This window comes from Pongo pygmaeus, chromosome 23 (genome assembly GCF_028885625.2).
Source record: "Pongo pygmaeus isolate AG05252 chromosome 23, NHGRI_mPonPyg2-v2.0_pri, whole genome shotgun sequence".
Classification (NCBI taxonomy): domain Eukaryota; kingdom Metazoa; phylum Chordata; class Mammalia; order Primates; family Hominidae; genus Pongo; species Pongo pygmaeus.
In genome coordinates this window covers 40,727,606-40,747,143 of record NC_085931.1, presented here as the reverse complement: position 1 = coordinate 40,747,143, position 19,538 = coordinate 40,727,606, and the positions used below count along the sequence as shown (strand labels likewise).

The following is a 19,538-nucleotide window of genomic DNA, read 5'->3' as shown; positions in this document are numbered from 1 at the left end:
CCTGAGGTCAGGAGTTTGAGACCAGCCTGGCCAACATGGCAAAACCCCATCTCTACTTAAAATACAAAAATTAGCCCGGCATGTGCCTGTAGCCCCAGCTACCAGGGAGGCTGAGGCGGGAGGATGGCTTGAACCTGGGAGGCGGAGGTTGCAGTGAACCAAGATCGTGCCACTGCACTCCAGCCTGGGTGACAGAGTGAGACTCCATCTCATTTAAAAAAAAAAAAGTCAAAGAGATAATATATGTAAAATGCTTCTTCCAGTGCCTGGGATGAAGCAAGGGTTTGACAAATGTGGTCATTATTATCACAACTGTCTTTATCTCTGCACCTCTACTTCCTCTGCTGCAGACCTGGAGTTGATATGCATCCTCTAAGTATCTGTGGCAGGCAGACTCTAGAATGGCCTCCATTGATTCACATCTTTTGGTATTCATGCCCTTGTGTAATCCTCTGTGGGCAAATCCTGTGACTTGCTACTAACAAATAGAACATGGCAAAATTGATGTCACTTTCTTGATTAGGTTACACGAGATTGTAATTTCTCTCTTGTTAGTAGAATCTCCTATTGCCTCCTTTTGTTTGTTTGAGACAGGGTCTTGCTCTGTTGTGCAGGCTGGAGTGCAGTGGTGTGATCACAGCTAACTGCAGCCTCGAACTCCTGGGCTCAAGCAATCCTCCTGCCTCGACCTCCTAAGCAGCTGCAGCCTCGAACTCCTGGGCTCAAGCAATCCTTCTGCCTCGACCTCCTAAGTAGCTGGGACTACAGGCATGCACCACCATGCCTGGCTAATTTTAAAAATTTTTTTGTAGAGACGAAGTCTCGCTATGTTGCCTAGAATGGCCTCAGACTTCTCGGCTCAAGCAATCTTCCCACCTTAGCCACCCAAAGTGTTGGGATTATAGGCATGAGCCTCTGTGCCCAGCCCCTATTGCCTTCTTTTATTTATTTATTTATTTTTTAATTTTTAGAGACTGGGTCTTGCTATGTTGCTCAGGCTCAATTTGAACTCCTAGGCGCAAACAATCCTCCTGCTTCAGCCTCCCAACCTGCTGGAACTATAAGCACGTGCCACCACTCTTGGCTTCCCTATTAACTTTTAGGCTTGCATGCTTTGATGAAGCAGGCTGCTACACTGGAGAAGCCTACATGACAAGCCTTTGGCCAAAATCCAGCTAGGAACTGAGACCCTTAGTCCAACAACCACTAAAAAACTGAATTTAGCCAGCAGACAAGGGAACTCAGAAGCAGATCCTTTTTGAGTTGAGCCTTTAAATGAGACTCCAGCCCTGGCTGATATCTTGATTGCAGTCTCGTGGGTGACCCTGATGCAGAGCAGCCAGCTATGCCATCCTCAGATTCCTGGCCCATAGAAAATGTGAGATAATAAACATGTTTGTTGGCCAGGTGTGGTGGCTCATGCCTGTAACCCCAGCACTTTGGAAGGCCGAGGCAGGCGGATCACGAGGTCAAGAGATCGAGACCATCCTGGCCAACATGGCAAAACCCTGTCTCTACTAAAAATACAAAAATTAGCTGGGCATGGTGGCGCGTGCCTGTAGTCCCGGCTACTTGGGAGGCTGAAGCAGGAGAATCGCTTGAACCTGGGAGGCAGAGGTTACAGTGAGCCGAGATCACACCACTGCACTCCAGCCCGGCGACAGAGTGAGACTCTGTCTCAAAATAAATAAATAAATAAATGTGTTTGTTATAAGTGGCAAGCAGTGTGTTGTTATAAGTTTGTGGTAATATGTTATGCAGCAATACAAAACGAATATAATATCCAGCCCCTCTCATCTCATTTCTGGTTTACAGCCCATCTCTCCTATTTCCTCAGCACCCTGCATTCATCACATTGACTCATTGCTATTGGTTTTCTTGCACTTCCTATCTTGTAAGCCCCTTGAAGACAGACATTGAACTAAGCATTCCTTGTAGCCCTAGTGCAGATAGCAGAGGTTGGCAGGAGTGTCCTGGGAAATATTTCACAATCCCAGGGTGGGGTTGTGTTCTCCATTCGGGGGCTTCTATAACACCCTAATAATGATGGTGATTCATTTTGAATTCTTACTGTGTACCAGGCACTGACATGAAGCCAGGAATGTATGTTCTTAAGTTTTCTGTGATGATTCTGATCCATAGGCAGGCTTAGGAACCACTAAACCTACATTACCTGAGACATTCTGTAGAAAAATTGCAACCTTCTCTTAGGATAGCTATACTTGTAACTTCCTTAAACAAAACAAAACAAAACAAAACTGTATTGCACACATACAGAAAAATGCACAAATCTTAAGTGTACAATTTGATGAATTTTCCAAAGTGAACACATCTACGTGGCTACCACCGAGATGAAGACAGGGGGTGACCCCCGCCTCACTTGTGGCCCCTCCCAGCCCACAGCCCCAGAGGAAACCACCAATTTTAACACCATCACTACTCATGAGTTCTGTCTGTTCTAGAATTTCCCGTAAATGAAATCGCAGTCTGTACTCGTACCTCTGCTTAACATTATGTTCGTGCTTTTGACTTGTTAAAATTTCTCTTCTGGATTAAATATATAAAACGGTGACTAAGGAGGTCGGGCAGAAGGTGGAAGCCTGGGATTCCGAGACGTCCTCTCAGGTGCCATACTTGGATTTCCCGAGAGGTGTAATCACATATTCCGCCCTCAGCTGACCTAGCCTCTGCTCAAGCAGGAAAGGAGATAGGAGGGGAAGGGGGCGTGGCTACAGACGCCGAGTGTGGGGCGGAGTCTTAAGAAAGAGGCACAGCCCTGGTCCGGCTTCCCGGCGGTAGTTTGCTCGGCTCTGGGGGCGGGGCCAGGCCGAGACTTCCTGTGTGCTCCTGCGGAATCGCAGTTTGACCCCGGAAGTGCGGGCGCTCAGGGAGCTGTCACCGTGGTCGGCGGCGGCGGAGGCGGCGGCGGCACAGAGCCGGTGGTGGAGCCGCCGAGGTGAGTGCGTGGCTGGTCCCTGCCGGATGCAGGGCAAGGGACCCCGGAGGAGCCGCCGCTGTGCCTTGGGCAGCCTTGGCTTTCCCACCCTCTGGCCTCCATTGCGGGGCCCACGCTTACGCTACCTGAGGGGTTGTGAGCCGCCCCCGAGACTTGGCCGCCAGGGTCAGGAGCCACGGGTTCGAAGTTCGGCCCCAGCGTGGCCTTGGACCAGCCACGATCCCCCCACCTCCTCACACTCGGGGCTTCAGTTTCCTCAGGGTTCATTCATTCGTTCAGCAAATATTTGTGGAGTGCTTCCTATGTGCCAGACACAGATCTAGACATTGGGGATACAAAGAAAGCAAAACACACAAGGCTTCTGCCCTCATGGAGCTTACAGTCTAGTGGGAGGAGATGGTCAACGACAAGCAAATGCACGAGGTCATTAAAGCTATGACAGTAACTGGGAGAGTGGATACTATAGGCAGAGCCATCAGAAGGTCTCTGAGGAGAGTAATATTTAATTGAGAGACTAGAGGAATGATGACAAAGAGGCTGAAGGAGCAGTAGCCCCGGGGATGCTCCCAGGCCATATTACAGTTGGGTGCTTGTAGGGAGCTCCTCCTCCCTTTCTTAGCTTTTGGCTTTTGCTGTCCTGCCTGGCAGGGGAATACAGTGGTGGGCACACACACAGTCATGATTATTGTTTGTCCTTTCGGAACTTAAAGTTCAGATTGCCTAGTTAATTTCTTTTTTTTCCCCCAAGACAGGGTCTTGCTCTGTCGCCCAGGCTGGAGTGCAGTGGCGTGATCTCGTCCCACTGCAACCTCCGCCTCCCGGGTTCAAGCGATTCTGCCTCAGCCTCCTGAGTAGCTAGGATTACAGGCATGCACCACCACGCCCTGCTAATTTTTTTTTTTTTTTTTTTTTTAGTAGAGAGGGGGTTTCACCTTGCTAGCCAGGATGGTCTCGATCTCCTGGCCTCGTGATCCGCCCACCTTGGCCTCCCAAAGCGCTGGGATTACAGGCGTGAGCCATCGCGCCCAGCCCTGCCTAGTTAATTTGTGCCCATGTTTTAGACAAAAACTCAGGTTTTCCTTGACATCCTTCTCCCTCAAGCCAGGTCTCTCTTTTAAATGCTGCCACAGCTTCATGAGCCTTATCTACATAGCTACATCATGGTATTGGTTTTTATTTGTTTGTATGGCTAATTGGAAAAGTATCTGTCTTTCCCCATTATGACTGTAAGCTCTGTGAAGGGCAGGACCAGGTTTGTTATTTGCCCACCTTAATATTCTCTGGGCATCAGTGCCTGCCACATAATAGGTTCTCAAAAATATTTGAATGGCCGGGCAGTGACTCATGCCTGTAATCCCAGCATTTTGGGAAGCCAAGGCGGGCGGATCACCTGAGGTCAGGAGTTCCAGACCAGCCTGGCCAGCATGGCAAAACCTTCTCTCTACTAAAAATACAAAAATTAGCCAGGCGTGTGCCTGTAATCCCAGCTACTCGGGAGGCTGAGGCAGGAGAATCTCTTGAACCTGGGAGGCAGAGGTGGCAGTGAGCCGAGATCGTTCCTCTGCACTCTAGCCTGGGTGACAGCATGAGACTCCATCTCAAAAAAAAAAAAAAAAAAAGGAATGAATGAAATGATTAACATACTGTTTGCTCTCTCGTGGTTTATAAAAGGTATTTTCTGCCACCAGGTTATCATCATCTTTTTCTGGTCATGTCTGTCTCATACTTAAATGACTTCTCACTGCCTTCAGGTGAAATACTAACATCTTTAGTGTAGCATTGAGGCTTTTTTTTTTGAGATGGAGTCTCGCTCTGTCGCCCAGGCTGGAGTGCAATGGCGTGATCTCGGCTCACTGCAACCTTCGCCTCCCGGGTTCAAGCTATTTTAAACTGGTCCTGTCTTCCCTATCCAGCTTCTCTTCTCTCTTCACTTCTGTCATCCCCTCTCTGACCTTGTGTTTTCAGCAACACCAAATGTCTCCCTCTTCCTTCAAAGCCATTTTAGACAGGGTCTCACTGTGTCCCTTAGGCTGGAGTTCAGTGACGTATCATGGCTCATTGCAATCTCAATCTCCTGGGCTCAAGCAGTTCTCTTGCCGCGGCTTCCCAAAGTGCTGATTGCAGGCAGGAGCCACCTCACCCGACCCAAAGCCACACATTTTAAGACTCTGAGCCTTTGTTCATGCTTGCTCTCTGCTTGGAATGTCACCTTTTCCCCCATCCTTCAACATCCACGTTATAGATCACCTTCTTTGTAATATCCTTCCTTTCTCTACTATACTCTAGTTTTTGACATTTCCTGTTACAGCTTTAATGCCAAATCATAGTCAGTTATATGCCTAGGACCCAGATTGTATTCAGGAATTGTTTGCTGAATAAACCAGGAAGCCCAAAGTGTCTTGCCTCTGGTTGGGACTTGAATAATAACAACAACTAAACTTTATTGAGTGCTTATTATGTGCCAGATATTGGGTTGAACACTTCGCATTGATTACTTCTCATAGCAACCCTACAAGTTTATGTACTATTACAATTCTGGTATTACAGAAGAGGCAATCAAAAGTTAGAGAGGTTAGGGAACTGTCTCAAGGTCTCAACATGGATAAGAAAAGGTGGAGCCAGGATTTAAACCCAGGCTGTAGGACTGTAGCGCTCTCACCCTACCACCACACCAGGCTAGCCCTGAATTGCCCTGGCAGGCAATGGTTTGTAGGAGTGAATTTCTTTAAAAAAAAAAAAAATTTGGGACAGGGTCTTGCTCTGTCACCTAGGATGGAGTGCAGTGGTGCCATCATGGCCCACTGCAGCCTTGATCTCCTGGGCTCAAGTGATCCTTCCACCTCAGCCTCCTAAGTAGCTGGGACTACAGGGGTGCACCACAACACCTGACTAATTTTTGAATTTTTTGTAGAGATGGGGGTCTCACTGTGTTGCTTAGGCTGGTCTCAAACTCCTGGCTTCAAGCAATCCTCCCGCCTTGGCCTCCCAAGTGCTGGGATTACAGACATGAGCCACTGCACCTGGCCATGAATTTCTTCTGAAAGCAAATGCTGTCTCTACCTGTCTAGGCCTGGACTGTGGGGCCTAGAGGTTAAAGGGTGGAGACTTGCCTCCTCCTCATGACTTTTTCTCCACCCTGTGTCTCACACCCAACACTCCCACAGCCATCTTCAGCGGGCGAGCCTGGAAAGAACTGGGCCTGTCAGTCATTTAGACTTCTGCACTGGTGTGCAGAGCAGTGGTGTTTCCAGCTCGCCTTCCAGCATGGCTAGAGGGTTAGGAAAAAAAATTATTATTATTTTTTAACATATTTGGCACAAGAGCCCCAGGTGCCCTAGCAAAAGACCTGGGCTTCGGTTTCAGCTTGGCCAATAATGTATTTACCTTGAGCAAATCAGGGCCCCTCTTTGGACATCTGAACATGGTAATCCTTGTTGTCCTTAATTGGGTTGTTGTGAGAGGCTAGTAAGACAGTAACTTGATCAGAAATACGTGCAGCAGAGGATATTATCTATGCTTTGCAAAGCTGAAAGATGAAAACTTACCCCAAGCCCTTTATTACTTTCTTTGCCTTGTGATTTTTTTTCAGGCCACCTCGTGTATGCAGAGACCATGTGTGTCTGATCTGCTGGGATCCTAGAGCTGGAACAGGTTTCATGGACTAGGCAGACTGGTCCTCTCTTATTAATCCTTCTAGGGTGGGGATCTTCACAGTCTTTATAATAGGCCAGAACCAAGGTTCCTTGGGTACCAGGCTGTTTCCACCTCCTTGCCTTTGCTCTGCTGTTTCCTCTGCCTGGGGCACCCTTCTTCCCTGGCCAGTCTCTATTATCAAGACTACTCAGACTCTCCTCTAGAAGTGCTTTGACTCTCACTCCACCCCTTCACCCCATCCCACCCCTAAGTTTAACTAGACACAGTATAGTGAATGGTTAAGAACCAGCCTGCTTCACCACCTACTAGCTGAGACCTTGGGCAAGTTTCTTATTTTCTGTGAGCCTCTGTTTTGTCACTGATAAAATGAGGATAATAATAGAACTAACCTTAGACTTTTTGTGAGCATTAATACATGTAAAGCCAGTTAACAGGGCAAGTAAGTTAATGCTGAGAAGAGCACTTAGAGGCCAGGCGCTCACACCTATAATCCCAGCACTTTGGGAAGCCAAGATGGGTGTATTGCTTGAGCTTGGGAGTTTGAAACCAGCCTGGGCAACATGGTGAAACCCCATCTCTATTAAAAAAAGAAAAAGAAAAAAACAAAGCACTTAGAGGAGCTCTTCATATCATTAAGCCTGGCCCAATATCTGAGATATGACACACCTGGTAGCTCATGTCCCCCATGCTCCTCTGCTTGTCTGTGAAGGCTCAAGAGGTGACAGTTTAATCACCCCAGCCTCTGTCTCTCTTCATGTTGTCACTGAGTCTGTTCTAGCCTTTTATGGCATGTTTTTTGAGGGGCCTAATTCACTTCTATTCCATGCTTCATTTAACATGTATGTCCCTTCTGTGGGTTAGGCCAAGTGATATTGTGAAAAGAACACTGGACAGCAAGACAGGAGACCTTGGATCTGCTACTCACTGACTGTGAGGTCAGTTTGGGCCTTTGTAGAAAGGAGCTTGCACTGTCAGTTTTCTATGAATTATCTTTTTCCCTGGTCCTTCTCTTTTTCCATGTCCTTCTTCCCTTCTTCTCATGTCCTTCTATTCTTACATGTACTTCTTCCCTGAAGCCTAGAGAGGTTGTAAAATCTTAACATCCTCCACAAGTGAGGAAAGGCCCATGGCTTCAACCCTCAAAAGACTTAAAATCTGGCTAGAGTTTTAAAAGAAGTGTCTTCATATGTAGTCGTTCTTCAAACATTTGGTGAGCCACCTCTGTACCAATCCTGTGCTCACAGAAAAGATATCAAGAGGAGAGCCCTGGGCACTGTCTTCATAGAGCTCACAGGCTACTGAGCTCACAGAGCTGGAGCCATAATAAAGGGAATCTACATATTTTTAGCCAGTACTTCTCAAAGTGGGTGGAAACAGGCTGGGCATAGAAGCTCACACCTGTGAGCGCTTTGGGAGGTTGAGGCAGCACTTTGGGAGGCCAAGACAGGAGGATCATTTGAGCCCAGGAGTTTGAGACCAGCCCGAGCGATGTAGTAAAGAACTCATCTATCAAAAAATAAAACCTGTCTCTACAAAAAATTTAAAAAATTAGCTGGCCGTAGTGGTGCATGCCTGTAGTCCCAGCTACTCGGGAGGCTGAGGTGGGAGGATTGCTTTAGCTCAAGAGTTAGAGGCCACAGGGAGCTATGATCGCACCACTTCACTGGGCAACAGAGTAAGACTCTGTCTCTTTAAAAAAAAAAAAAAGCTGGGCATGGTGGTGTGCGCCTGCAGTCCCAGCTACTGGGGAGGCTGAGGCAGGAGAATCACTTGAACCAGGGAGGCGGAGGTTGCAGCGAGCTGAGATAGCACCACTGCACTTCAGCCTGGCGATAGATCGAGACTCTATCTCAAAAAAAAAAAAAAAAAGTGGGTGGAAATATATCAGAAGTCATCTGGGGAAGTATTTTCTTCTACAATTGAGAACTGCTTTATGCAAAACAAGAATCACTTTGTCTGAGTTAGTAGGCGCATGAACCAGGTCCTGAACAACAACAGGAGCCTCCTAAGGTGAGAGGTTGAAGCTTCTCTTCTGACTCTGGGATCAGCCCCAGAGCAGGCCCTGCCCCCAGGAGTCTGTGTGTCTGCTCTCTTCTTCCCATCCATATTCCTTTCAGGAGGGTCACGCAGCACAATGCCAGCTCTGCCCCTGGACCAACTCCAGATCACCCACAAGGACCCGAAGACAGGAAAGCTGAGGACTTCACCAGCGCTGGTGAGCCGGTCCCTTAAGGCCATTCAGCCTGATATTGTCAGTCTTGCAATTTCAGAAGCAAAAAGTAAATTCCTTCTTTATCTGTTCCAAGAATGACCCGAGGGCCATGGTCGGTGATTCAGTAGCTGAGACACTACTAGTCTCTTCCAGGCCCAGAGTAGGTATTTCCTTCCGAGCAGCAGCTTGAATTTGCATAGGACTTTCCATGTCACCACCCTGCACCTTCCCCCCAAAGCATTTAATTTCAAATCAGTCCGATGGCAGTTCTGATTCAGCCTGGATCGGGCTAGAAGTGGATCCAGCCCAAAGCTGGGTTTGGGGATTTGACCCTGTGGAGGGTGTTCAGGTTTCAGGTAGCATTTTCAGAGCTATCTAAGCTGCTATCCGTATTTTGGTGGGAACGCTGATTTCAGAGGTTGGGCCGTCTTTTATCTCAACAGAGATAGGAAGCACCACATACAAACACCCCGGCAGGGCTAGTGGGACTGAAAAATAAGGAGGCTATGAACATGTCAATTACCAGCTGCAGAGAGAGATTAAAGCCATGGAGAGGTGCCAGGCTGCTGAAGGAGATAGATGCAGCCCTGGAGTTCCTATACCCACTTGTTGTTTTCCCAAGAATTTGAGCTCACTTGAACAAGGTGCGAGGAAGTGTTTTCTAGGGGTTTGAGTAAAGTCGTGGGAAACAGGAACTTGGTGCTTTATTTCCTGCCTTCTAGATGGCTTCTTATTGCTTCTTAAACACTCTCTAATAATAGTAACTGACATTTATACAGTACTTGCCCTGTGCCAGACCATTGTAAACACTTCACCCGGATTATTTCATTCAGTCCACATCACAGCCCTACAAACAGACATTTTGATTGTCCCCATTTTACAGATGAGGAAACTGGAAGTGCAGAGTCACAGAATTAGGAAATTAGGGGAGCCAGGATGGGAACCTAGCCAGGCAGACCCTAGGACACATATCCTTAAAATCTTTCTGCTATAAAGCCTCTCATTTTCTTTTTATAACCTTTTTATGTGTGGGAGATATTTATCAGAAAATCTGGAAGTGTTCTTTTCGGTACGATAGCCACCCAATAGGTGGTCATTCACCACATGTAGCTATTAAGCACTTGTAATGTGAATACTGAGTGTGGACTGAGGAACTAGATTTTTAATTTAATTGTAACACTTTTAAATTAAAATAGCCCCATGTGGTGAGTGCCAGCACAGATATAGAACAGTTCTATTATTGCAGAAAGTTCTGTTGGAAACACTGATGGAGACTGGCTGCTTGGGTGGTCAAGTATGATTTTCCATCTCAGTCCTCCCCCCATACCGAATGAACATGTGGGTTGTTAGACTGCCGGCACTGTGAGAGCGGCGGCCTGGTCCTTGCCCTTTACTCCTGATTTCCAGTGCCAGGCGCACAAGAGGCTCTCAGAAAACATTTGGTACATGAGTCAGGGACTGCAGCCAGGCCATGTGCCAGGTGCTGGAGCTATAAAGAGAAAAGACATGGTCTCTGCCCTTGAAGAGCCCACGACCTAAGAGAAAGACAGACCAGTAGCTTCTCTAGTGTCATCAGGGTTGTGACAGAAGGAAGTCTAGGCTGCTCCATGAGTGCAGAGCCAGGGCCGCTGATCCAGACCAGTGGGGTGTGTAAGGGCAGGGAGGCCTTTGGCCTGGTGGGAGGGCACGTGCAGCCCAGGAGGGCTTCCTGAAGGAAAGGGCTTCTGAACTGGGTGTTGAAGGGCGACTTAACACTAGCTGGGCAGAGCAGCAGGAGAAGGCTGGACCTGGTAGGACGACCTTAGTATGCAGTCCTGGAGTCTTGAGAGAGCCTGACTGTTACACTAACCACAAGTCACTTGAGGTGGCAACAGTATAACAGACTTAGCAAGTACAGGCTTTGTGTTCATTTCACACATATTTGGATATTTGTCTTTGTGTCTTTGGGCAAGTTATTGAACCTCTCTAAGCCTCAAATCCGAAAACAATAATAGGACCAGCTTTGCAGGGTGGTTGTGGGGATTAAATGAGATGCCTGTGAATGAGCACTGCCTGGAACATAGCAAGCACTCAATAAATTGTTATTACAATGGTGATGACAGCAGGGACAACAACAGCAGCACTAAATTGGGGGTAGGGTGGGAAGGCAGATGAGCTGAGGGAGACAGCTGCCTGATCGAGGAGGGGTCTTGTTGGCAGACTGAAGAGTGTTACTCTGAAGGCCACAGGAAGCTCCTGAAAGACTGTACTAAGATATGTGTCCACCCTGTATTTGTGCCTTTAGTCTTGGCTTGGGGCATGATCTCTAGCCAAAGGGTAGTTACCACACCACCTTTTCAGGGTGATTGGTAGAGCTAGTGTTGGTTGAGGATCTATTCGAATAGCACATACTTGAAGACCCAAAAGAAATAGTCTTGTGGCCAGGCCCGGTAGCTCAAGCCTGTAATCCTAGCACTTTGGGAGGCTGAGGCAGGTAGATCACTTGAGCCCAGGAGTTCGAGACCAGCTCGGGCAACATGGCAAAACCATTTTTTTCCCCCCCAGACAGAGTCTCGCTCTGTCGCCTAGGCTGGAGTGCAGTGGCACGATTTCGGCTCACTGCAACCTCTGCCTCCCAGGTTCAAGTGATTCTTCTGCATCAGCCTCCTGAGTAGCTGGGACCAGCTAATTTTTGGGTTTTTAGTAGAGACGGGGTTTCACCATGTTGGCCAGGCTAGTCTCGAACTCCTGACCTTGTGATCCGCCCGCCTTGGCCTCCCAAAGCACTGGGATTACAGGTGTGAGCCACCACGTCCGGTCAGCCTCCATTCATTTCTTTGTCCAGCCAGCAGATCTGTACAGAAAGTCTGCTCAATGCCAGGTGCTGTTCTATAGACTCGGAATGCTGGGTGAGCAAAGCTCAGACTGCCTCCAGATACCTACAGGCTAGTGGGGGAGACAGCTGGGAAGACCAGTCCTCCCCTTTTATACTTTATTCAGGCATTGTTGAAGGACAATAAACTGCACATATTTAAAATATACAATTTGTCAACACCTATGAAAAGAAAGGGAATTTTTTTTTTGAGGTGGAGTCTCACCTGTTGCCCAGGCTGGGGTGCAGTGGCATGATCTCTGCTCACTGCAACCTCTGCCTCCCAGGTGCAAGCAATTCTCCTGCCTCAGCCTCCCGAGTAGCTGGGACTATAGGCGCGTGCCACTACACCTGGCTGAGTTTTGTATTTTTGATAAGAGACAGGGTTTCACAGTGTTGGCCAGGCTGGTCTCAAACTCCTGGCCTCAAGTGATGGGCCTGACTTGACCTCCGAAAGTGCTGGGATTACAAGCATGAGCCACTGTACCCAGCCAAAATTTTTAAAATTAAAATGTAAAATATGCAATTTGGTTGTTTTTTCCATCTGTATGCATGCATGAAACTATCATCATCATCAATGAGCATTTCTACCACCCCTAAAAGTTTTCTTGTGCCTCTCTGCAATCCATGCCTTCCTCCCACCCTTTCCCCATGCAAACCACTGGTTTGAAAGCACTTTTAATGCTGTTCAAGTGGTATAGAGAGGTGAGCACAGAATGCAGGTGCTGAGGGAGAGCTTAGATGAGCTCCTAATCCAGCTGGGATAGGAGTCAGGGAGGCTTCCTGGAGGAGGTGAGATTGGAACTGGGGTCAGAAGGACAATCAGTGAGACCAGGATGGCACACAGATACCAAAGGTCATTTAATAGGTCTGCAGTGTAAGCTTTGGCTGAAATCCTGCCTCAGTTGCCTCTTTAATCCCATGACCTTGGGAAAGTTCCTGAAACTTACTATTTGATTCCTCCTCTAAAATGGGATGAATACTATGTCTCTTTTAAATAGTTTTTGTAGATTAAAAAAATAGGGGCTGTGGGTTGTGCCTGCTTAGTGGCTGGCACAGGGCAGGTCCACGATAAGTGGCAGCTTTCATTTGCACCATTCCGGCATTCGCCAAATCTGTCTCCCACCGCCCAGTGCAATCTGTGCCCTTTTGTTATGACCCATGTTTATGCCTCCATAAAAATGTTTCTTCCATTTGAAGTCCTTATCCTCAAATGCTTGGAGCCTTGGAGGAAGTCCGCTTGCTCTGGGAAGCCGTCCCTTATCCTCCAGGTGCTGTTAATTCCCTTCTGCATTTCCACAGTTCCTCTGCCAGGTTTGAGCTGTCACTTCCTCTGTTTTGTGCTCACTTGGTGATTTAGATGTCCATCTTCCCCCTGTGGGATTGCAGGGAAAGTAGAATCTCAGGGGGGGGTGTGTGTGTGTGTGTCAGAAGAATGAGTAGCCTGGTGTGTGTGTGTGTGTGTGTGTGTCAGGAGAATGAGTAGCCTGGTGTGTGTGTGTGTGTGTGTGTGTCGGGAGAATGAGTAGTCTGGGGGTGTGTGTGTGTGTGGGTGTGGGGGTGTGTGTGTGTGTCGGGAGAATGAGTAGCCTGGTTGTGTGTGTGTGTGTGTGTGTGTGTCAGGAGAATGAGTAGCCTGGCCTGAGTGAGAAGTGAGGGAAGAGGTAAAGTGCCACAGATAGAGGAGGGAGGAAGCTTGGAAACCAAGGAGATGTATTTCAGCTCCTGACAGTTGTTTTGAACTTGTTTCAGCCAGCAGAATTTCTTTTTCAACAGATTTGTACCTGTAACTCCATGATACAAATTTGATTTAAATGAGAGGGGGTCCTGCAGACCCACATGATAGGTGGCCTTGAAGAATCCTTGTGGTACCCACAGGCTCTGCAGTTTGGAAACTCGCCTAAGGCACTAGGAAGGCATAGATGGTTCTTGAGGAGGCTGACCTCTTGTCAGTCTCAATTTTTCTATATCCCCTGGATCAACAGACCTGGAAGTGGATGGACTGTGGTTGATAAGAGCTGACACATTGCCTGGCCATCCTCCTGTTACCACTTCCCCAGAGAAAGCACCCCTTATGTAGTCAGAGGAGAAAACTGAGCCCATCTCCTCTTTATGGTGAACAAAGTAAGGTTTGTTCATGGCAAGTAGGGGCTGGAAGGGAGAACTTGTGATTCTACGCTGAGACTTACTTATTAAAAAAAAAAAAAAAAAAAAAAGGAAAGAACAGACCCAAACAAATTGTTTTATGGGTATACTTTTTTTTTTTTGAGACAGAGTCTCGCTCTGTCAGCCAGGCTGGGGTGCAGTGGCGCGATCTCAGTTCACTGCAAGCTCTGCCTCCCAGGTTCACGCCGTTCTCCTGTCTCAGCCTCCCGAGTAGCTGGGACTACAGGCGCCCACCACCACGCCCGGCTAATTTTTTTGTATTTTTAGTAGAGACGGGGTTTCACTGTGCTAGCCAAGATGGTCTCGATCTCCTGACCTCGTGATCCACCCGCCTCGGCCTCCCAAAGTCCTGGGATTATAGGCATGAGCCACTGCGCCCGGCCTTTATGGGTATAATTTAATGTAAATGCCTGGAAGAGGTCTGCAAGAACACCCACCAGATGGTGAGTGGTTACCTCTGCAGGGAACATGGGGCCTGGGAGTGTAGTCCCAGGCAGCTCACCTTCTCTGTACCTTGTAAGTTTTTGAAAGAAAAGATGCTTGTGTCAAATTATATCATTAAAAATTAATTTAAAAAGTAATATATGTGGCCGGGAGAGGTGGCTCACACCTGTAATCCTAGCACTTTGGGAGGCCAAGGCAGGCGGATGGCTTGAGCCCAGGAATTTGAGACCATCCTGGGCAACATGGCAAAACCCCATCTCTACTAAAAAAAAATTAGCCAGGCATGGTGGTGTGCACCTGTAGTCCCAGCTACTCAGGAGGCTGAGGTGGGGGATCACCTGAGCCCAGGAGGTAGAGGCTGCAGTGAGCCAAGATTATGCCATTACACTTCAGCCTGGGCAACGGGAGTGCGACCTGTCTCAAAAACAAAACAAAACAAAAGTAATATATGAATATATGTTCTTTTTTTTTTTTAATGGGAAAGTCTATTCAAGCCATAATTCCCCAACCCCCACCCCCATCAGAGATAACCACTATTAGCTTTGGGGCGTCATCTCCCCAACTTCTTTTTAAAAAATCGATACCAGTGTGTGAATATACTTATACTTTTTGAGAACTGAAAACTATGCTCTGGTTTTTCTTCATAACAAATAAATCTTTTGCCTTTTACTAAAAAAGGAAAATGGAAACTGATTATATTAAACAGAGAGTTTTGTATCCTGCTTTCTCTTCCCTTAACCTTTCCCCGTGTCATTAAATCCACTCCGAAAACATGGATTTTAATTACCGCCTAGTGTTCGCTGAATGCAACCATGCCCTCTTTGTTAGATACACTTGGTTCTTTATGCTTAAAAGCTCCTTGGAGGGTCACCGGTTGGAACAGCCAAGTGTTGTCATTGCTGTGGGTTGGCAAATGGGCCCTCGCTGACTAACCTCTGCCACGTTAACACGTGGTTTTTGGATCCGTAGCACCCCGAGCAGAAGGCAGACCGGTATTTTGTGTTATACAAACCGCCCCCTAAAGACAACATTCCCGCCCTAGTGGAGGAGTACCTGGAACGCGCCACCTTCGTAGCCAATGACCTCGACTGGCTCCTGGCCTTGCCTCACGATAAATTCTGGTGCCAGGTAACATTCTATCAAAATTAACGCTAAGATAAAGCACATGACATGCCATTGGTTGGTTGCTGTTGTTGTTTTTCTTCCCCTAGGAGGTGCTTTTTTGTCTACTTCTTTCACTGGATCCTTAACAGCAAATTGTGGTTCGGATTGCTCTGTCTTGTATCACAATCTTAATGTTTACATACCTTTCAAAGTGTCAATTTTAGAATCTTGTGTTTAGCCCTCGGCTCATTCATACCTCCTTGGTCCCTTGGGGTCGGAGTGTTTGGAATAGGGCAGGGCTGATGGGCATTGAGCCCCTGCACAGTCCACCCACAAGCCCCTGGAGCCTAAGGGATAAATCCTCGCTCTCCTCTGTCTCCTGGTTTAGGTGATCTTTGACGAGACTCTACAGAAGTGCCTGGACTCCTACCTGCACTATGTCCCCCGCAAATTCGATGAGGGGGTGGCCTCAGCCCCTGAGGTTGTTGACATGCAGAAGCGCCTCTATCGAAGTGTTTTTCTCACCTTCCTCCGCATGTCCACTCACAAGGAATCCAAAGTAAGCCACTGATCCCATGACAGTTCATCACCCGACACTCGACACCTCTGTGCCGGGCTCTCCACCCCTGGGAAGGAAGGCTCTGGAAGCATTGAGTTTCCTCTTTGTCTCTCCTCCATCTTTATTCCCACTGTTGGGGAAGAAATCTGTGCCACCTCCCTTATCCTCTAATTCACTGGGTTGGTCTGTGTTACACCCAGTGTTTCCATCAAAGAGAGCCGAGGGCCCTTTGCCAGCTGACGCGTGACTGCCTTGACTTGTGCGTCAGAGAGAAAAAACATTGATTCTGACTTCTTAAAGGAACTTGTGTACTCTTTTTAAAAATCTTTACTGTTTTTTTTTCCTGACTTTAAAAATAATACTGCTGTCTCTAAACAACCCAAACATTGCGGAAATATGAATGTCACCGACAAAATCTCTGCCCTGCAAAATAACCACTGTTGGGTGCATCTTTCTTTCTTTGCTTTTTTTTTTTTGAGACAGAGTCTCACTGGAGTGCAGTGGCACTATCTTGGCTCACTGCAAGCTCTGCCTCCCGAGTTCACGCCATTCTCCTGCCTCAGCCTCCTGAGTAGCTGGGATTACAGGCGCCTGCCACCACGCCCGGCTAATTTTGTGTATTTTTAGTAGAGACGGGGTTTCACTGTGTTAGCCAGGATGGTCTCGATCTCCTGACCTCGTGATCTGCCCGCCTCAGCCTCCCAAAGTGCTAGGATTACAGGCGTGAGCCACCGCGCCCGGCCTTCTTTGCTTTTTTTTGAGACAGGGTGTCACTCTGTTGCCCAGGCTGGAGTGCAGTGGCGTGATTATAGCTCATTGCAGCTTCAGTCTCCCAGGCTCAAGTGATCCCCCCACCTTAGCCTCCCAAATAGCTGAGATATAGGCATGCACCGTCATGCCTGGCTAATTTATTTGATTTTTAGTAGAGACGAGGTCTCGCTATGTTTCTCAGGCTAGTCTTGAACTCCTAAACTCAAGTTGTATTCCCACCTCAGGCTCCCAAAGTGCTGGAATTACAGGCATGAGCCACTACACCCAAGCCTGTTACATGCGTATTTCTTCAGGGAATTTGTTCCCTTTGTGTGTGTGTGTGTGTGTGTGTGTGTGTGTATTTAAAAAATAGGATCTTTTTAAAAAGTGTTATAATATGGACATTTTCTTTTCCTTTTTCTTTGTTTTTAGAGACAGAATCTCTTGTCACCCAAGCTGGAGTGCAGTGGCGCAATCATAGCTTCCTGCAGCCTCAAACTCCTGAGCTCAAGGAATCCTCCAGCCTCAGCCTCCAAAGTAGCTGGGACTACAGACACCACCACACCCGGCTAATTTAAAAAATGTTTTTGGAGAGAGGGGATCTTGCTATGTTGCCCTGGTTGGTTTTGAATTCCTGGCCTCAAGCAGTCCTCCCTCCTAAGCCTCCCAGGTAGCTGGGATTATAGGCACTAGCCACCACACCTGACCTAGAATGGAAATTTCCAAATATACATAAATACAAAATTTTCTTTTCTTTTTTTTTTTTTGAGATGGAGTTTCACTCTTGTTGCCCAGGCTGGAGTGCAGTGGCATGATCTCTGCTCACCGCAACCTCCGCCTCCTGGATTCAAGCATTCTCCTACCTCAGCCTCCCAAGTAGCTGGGATTACAGGCATGTGCCACCACTCCCAGCTAATTTTTGTATTTTTAGTAGAAATGGGGTTTCACCATGTTGGCCAGGCTGATCCCGAACTCCTGACCTCACGTGATCCGCCTGCCTTGGCCTCCCACAGTGCTGGGATTACTGGCGCGAGCCATCGTGCCTGGCCACAAATACAAAATTTTCATATACAAAGTACAGTGAATCCCATGTACCCTTCAACAATTATCAAAATTCCGCCAATCTCATTTTATCTCTCCCCCTTAGTTCTCTTTTTTCCTGAAGTATTTTAAAGCAATCCCAGATATCATACTAATTTATCTGCAAATATTTCAGGACGAATTCCCAACTGATTGTTTTATAGCATGCTTTGTTTCTTTTTACATTAAAAGGGAGAATGGGCCTGGTATGGTGGCTCACGCCTGTAATCCCAGCACTTTGGGAGGCTGAGGCAGGTGGATCATTTGAGGTCAGGAGTTCGAGACCAGCGTGGCCAACATGGCGAAACTCTGTCTCTACTAAAAATACAAAAATTAGCTGGGTGTGGTGGCGAGCTCCTGTAATCCCAGCTACTTGGGAGGCTGAGGCAGAATTGCTTGAACCTGGGAGGCGGAGGTTGCAGTGAGCCGAGATAGCACTACTGCACTCCAGCCTGGGCAACAGAGCAAGACTGTCTCAAAAAATAAAATTAAAAAAAAAAATTTTTTTTTAAAGGGGAGGCTGGGCACTGTGGCTTACACCTGTAATCCCAGCACTTTGGGAGGCCGAGGCAAGCTCATTGCTTGAGATCAGGAGTTCGAGACCAGCTTGGGCAATATAGGGAAACCCTATCTCTACAAAAAATACAAAAATTAGCCAGGCGTTGTGGCACGTGCCTGTAGTCCCGGCTACTCAAGAGACTGAAGCGGGAGAATAGCTTGAGCTGGCAAGGTAGAGGTTGCAGTGGGCAGCGATTACACCACTACACATCAGCCTGGGCAACAGAGCCAAACCCTGTCTCAAAAAAAAAAGACATGATAATACAGCCAGTTCTAAAAGTCACGGGGATGTTTAGTCTAGAGACACGAAAACATAGATAGATTAACATTAAAAAAAAAAAAAAGGCTGGGGGAGAGTGGCCATTGCTCCAGGTCTATGCATAAGGCATCATTAGCCAGTCCCCATTTGATGGACCCAAAGATTGTTTCTCATGAGTTTGCTATTTATAATGTAGGAGTGTTCAGAAAATCTCTATCCTTTCTCTCTGCATTTTTCCTTAGGATCACTTCATTTCCCCTTCTGCGTTTGGAGAAATCCTCTACAATAACTTCCTCTTTGACATTCCAAAGATCCTGGACCTCTGTGTGCTCTTTGGAAAAGGCAACTCACCACTGCTCCAGAAGATGATAGGTGTGTAGGATGCAGGACTGGGAGGATGCACGAAGATGGCCCCCACATGCCAAACTAAAGGTTGCAAAGGCCAGCGCTTTGACAGTGCCCCGGGACTCAGGGCGATAGGGGCAGGGAGTCTTGGGAAATTGCTTAACAGATATATGAGTGTCACCTCAAAATGACTAGGTAGTGACACTACCTAGGGAGGTGGAAACAAAACTGTGTACGAGACAGTTCCTCAGGGATCTGGAAGTTTTTTTTTTTTCAGGAGAATCACTTGAACCTGGGAGGCAGAAGTTGCAGTGTTTGAGATGGAGCAAGACTCCATCTCAAAAAAAAAAAGAGACAAAGCCTTGCTCTGTCACTCAGGCAAGAGTGCAGTGGCGCAATCATATCTCACTGCAGCTTCACATTCCTGGACTCAAGCTATCCCCCCAACTCAGCCTCCCAGGTACCTGGGACCACAGGTGCACACCACCATGCCTGGCGAATTAAAAAAAAATTTTTTTAGTAGATGGGGTCTCACTATGTTGTTCCAGCTGGTCTTGAACTCCTGGCCTCAAGTGATCCTCCTGCTTTAGCCTCCTGAAC

The 19,538-nt window shown here is 47.5% G+C and overlaps 1 protein-coding gene across 15 annotated transcripts in view; it reads left to right on the top strand.

Moving 5' to 3' along the window:
* Positions 1 to 2,824: 2,824 nt before the first annotated feature.
* Positions 2,825 to 19,538, top strand: part of ASCC2 (activating signal cointegrator 1 complex subunit 2) — a 50,011-nt gene continuing 33,297 nt past the window's right edge. For 2 of the 15 annotated variants that reach the window (XM_054470273.2, XM_054470269.2), the window contains exons 1-4: positions 2,842 to 2,956; positions 8,728 to 8,825; positions 15,776 to 15,946; positions 18,836 to 18,965. In XM_054470273.2, the coding sequence (XP_054326248.1) occupies positions 8,745 to 8,825; positions 15,776 to 15,946; positions 18,836 to 18,965 (382 nt within the window). In that variant the 5' untranslated portion in view covers positions 2,842 to 2,956; positions 8,728 to 8,744. Of the gene's footprint in view, positions 2,957 to 6,545; positions 6,608 to 7,471; positions 7,546 to 8,575; positions 8,621 to 8,727; positions 8,826 to 15,252; positions 15,412 to 15,775; positions 15,947 to 18,835; positions 18,966 to 19,538 lie in introns of all 15 variants that reach the window. The other 13 variants (XM_054470252.2, XM_054470255.2, XM_054470265.2 and 10 more) reach the window with 13 other exon arrangements.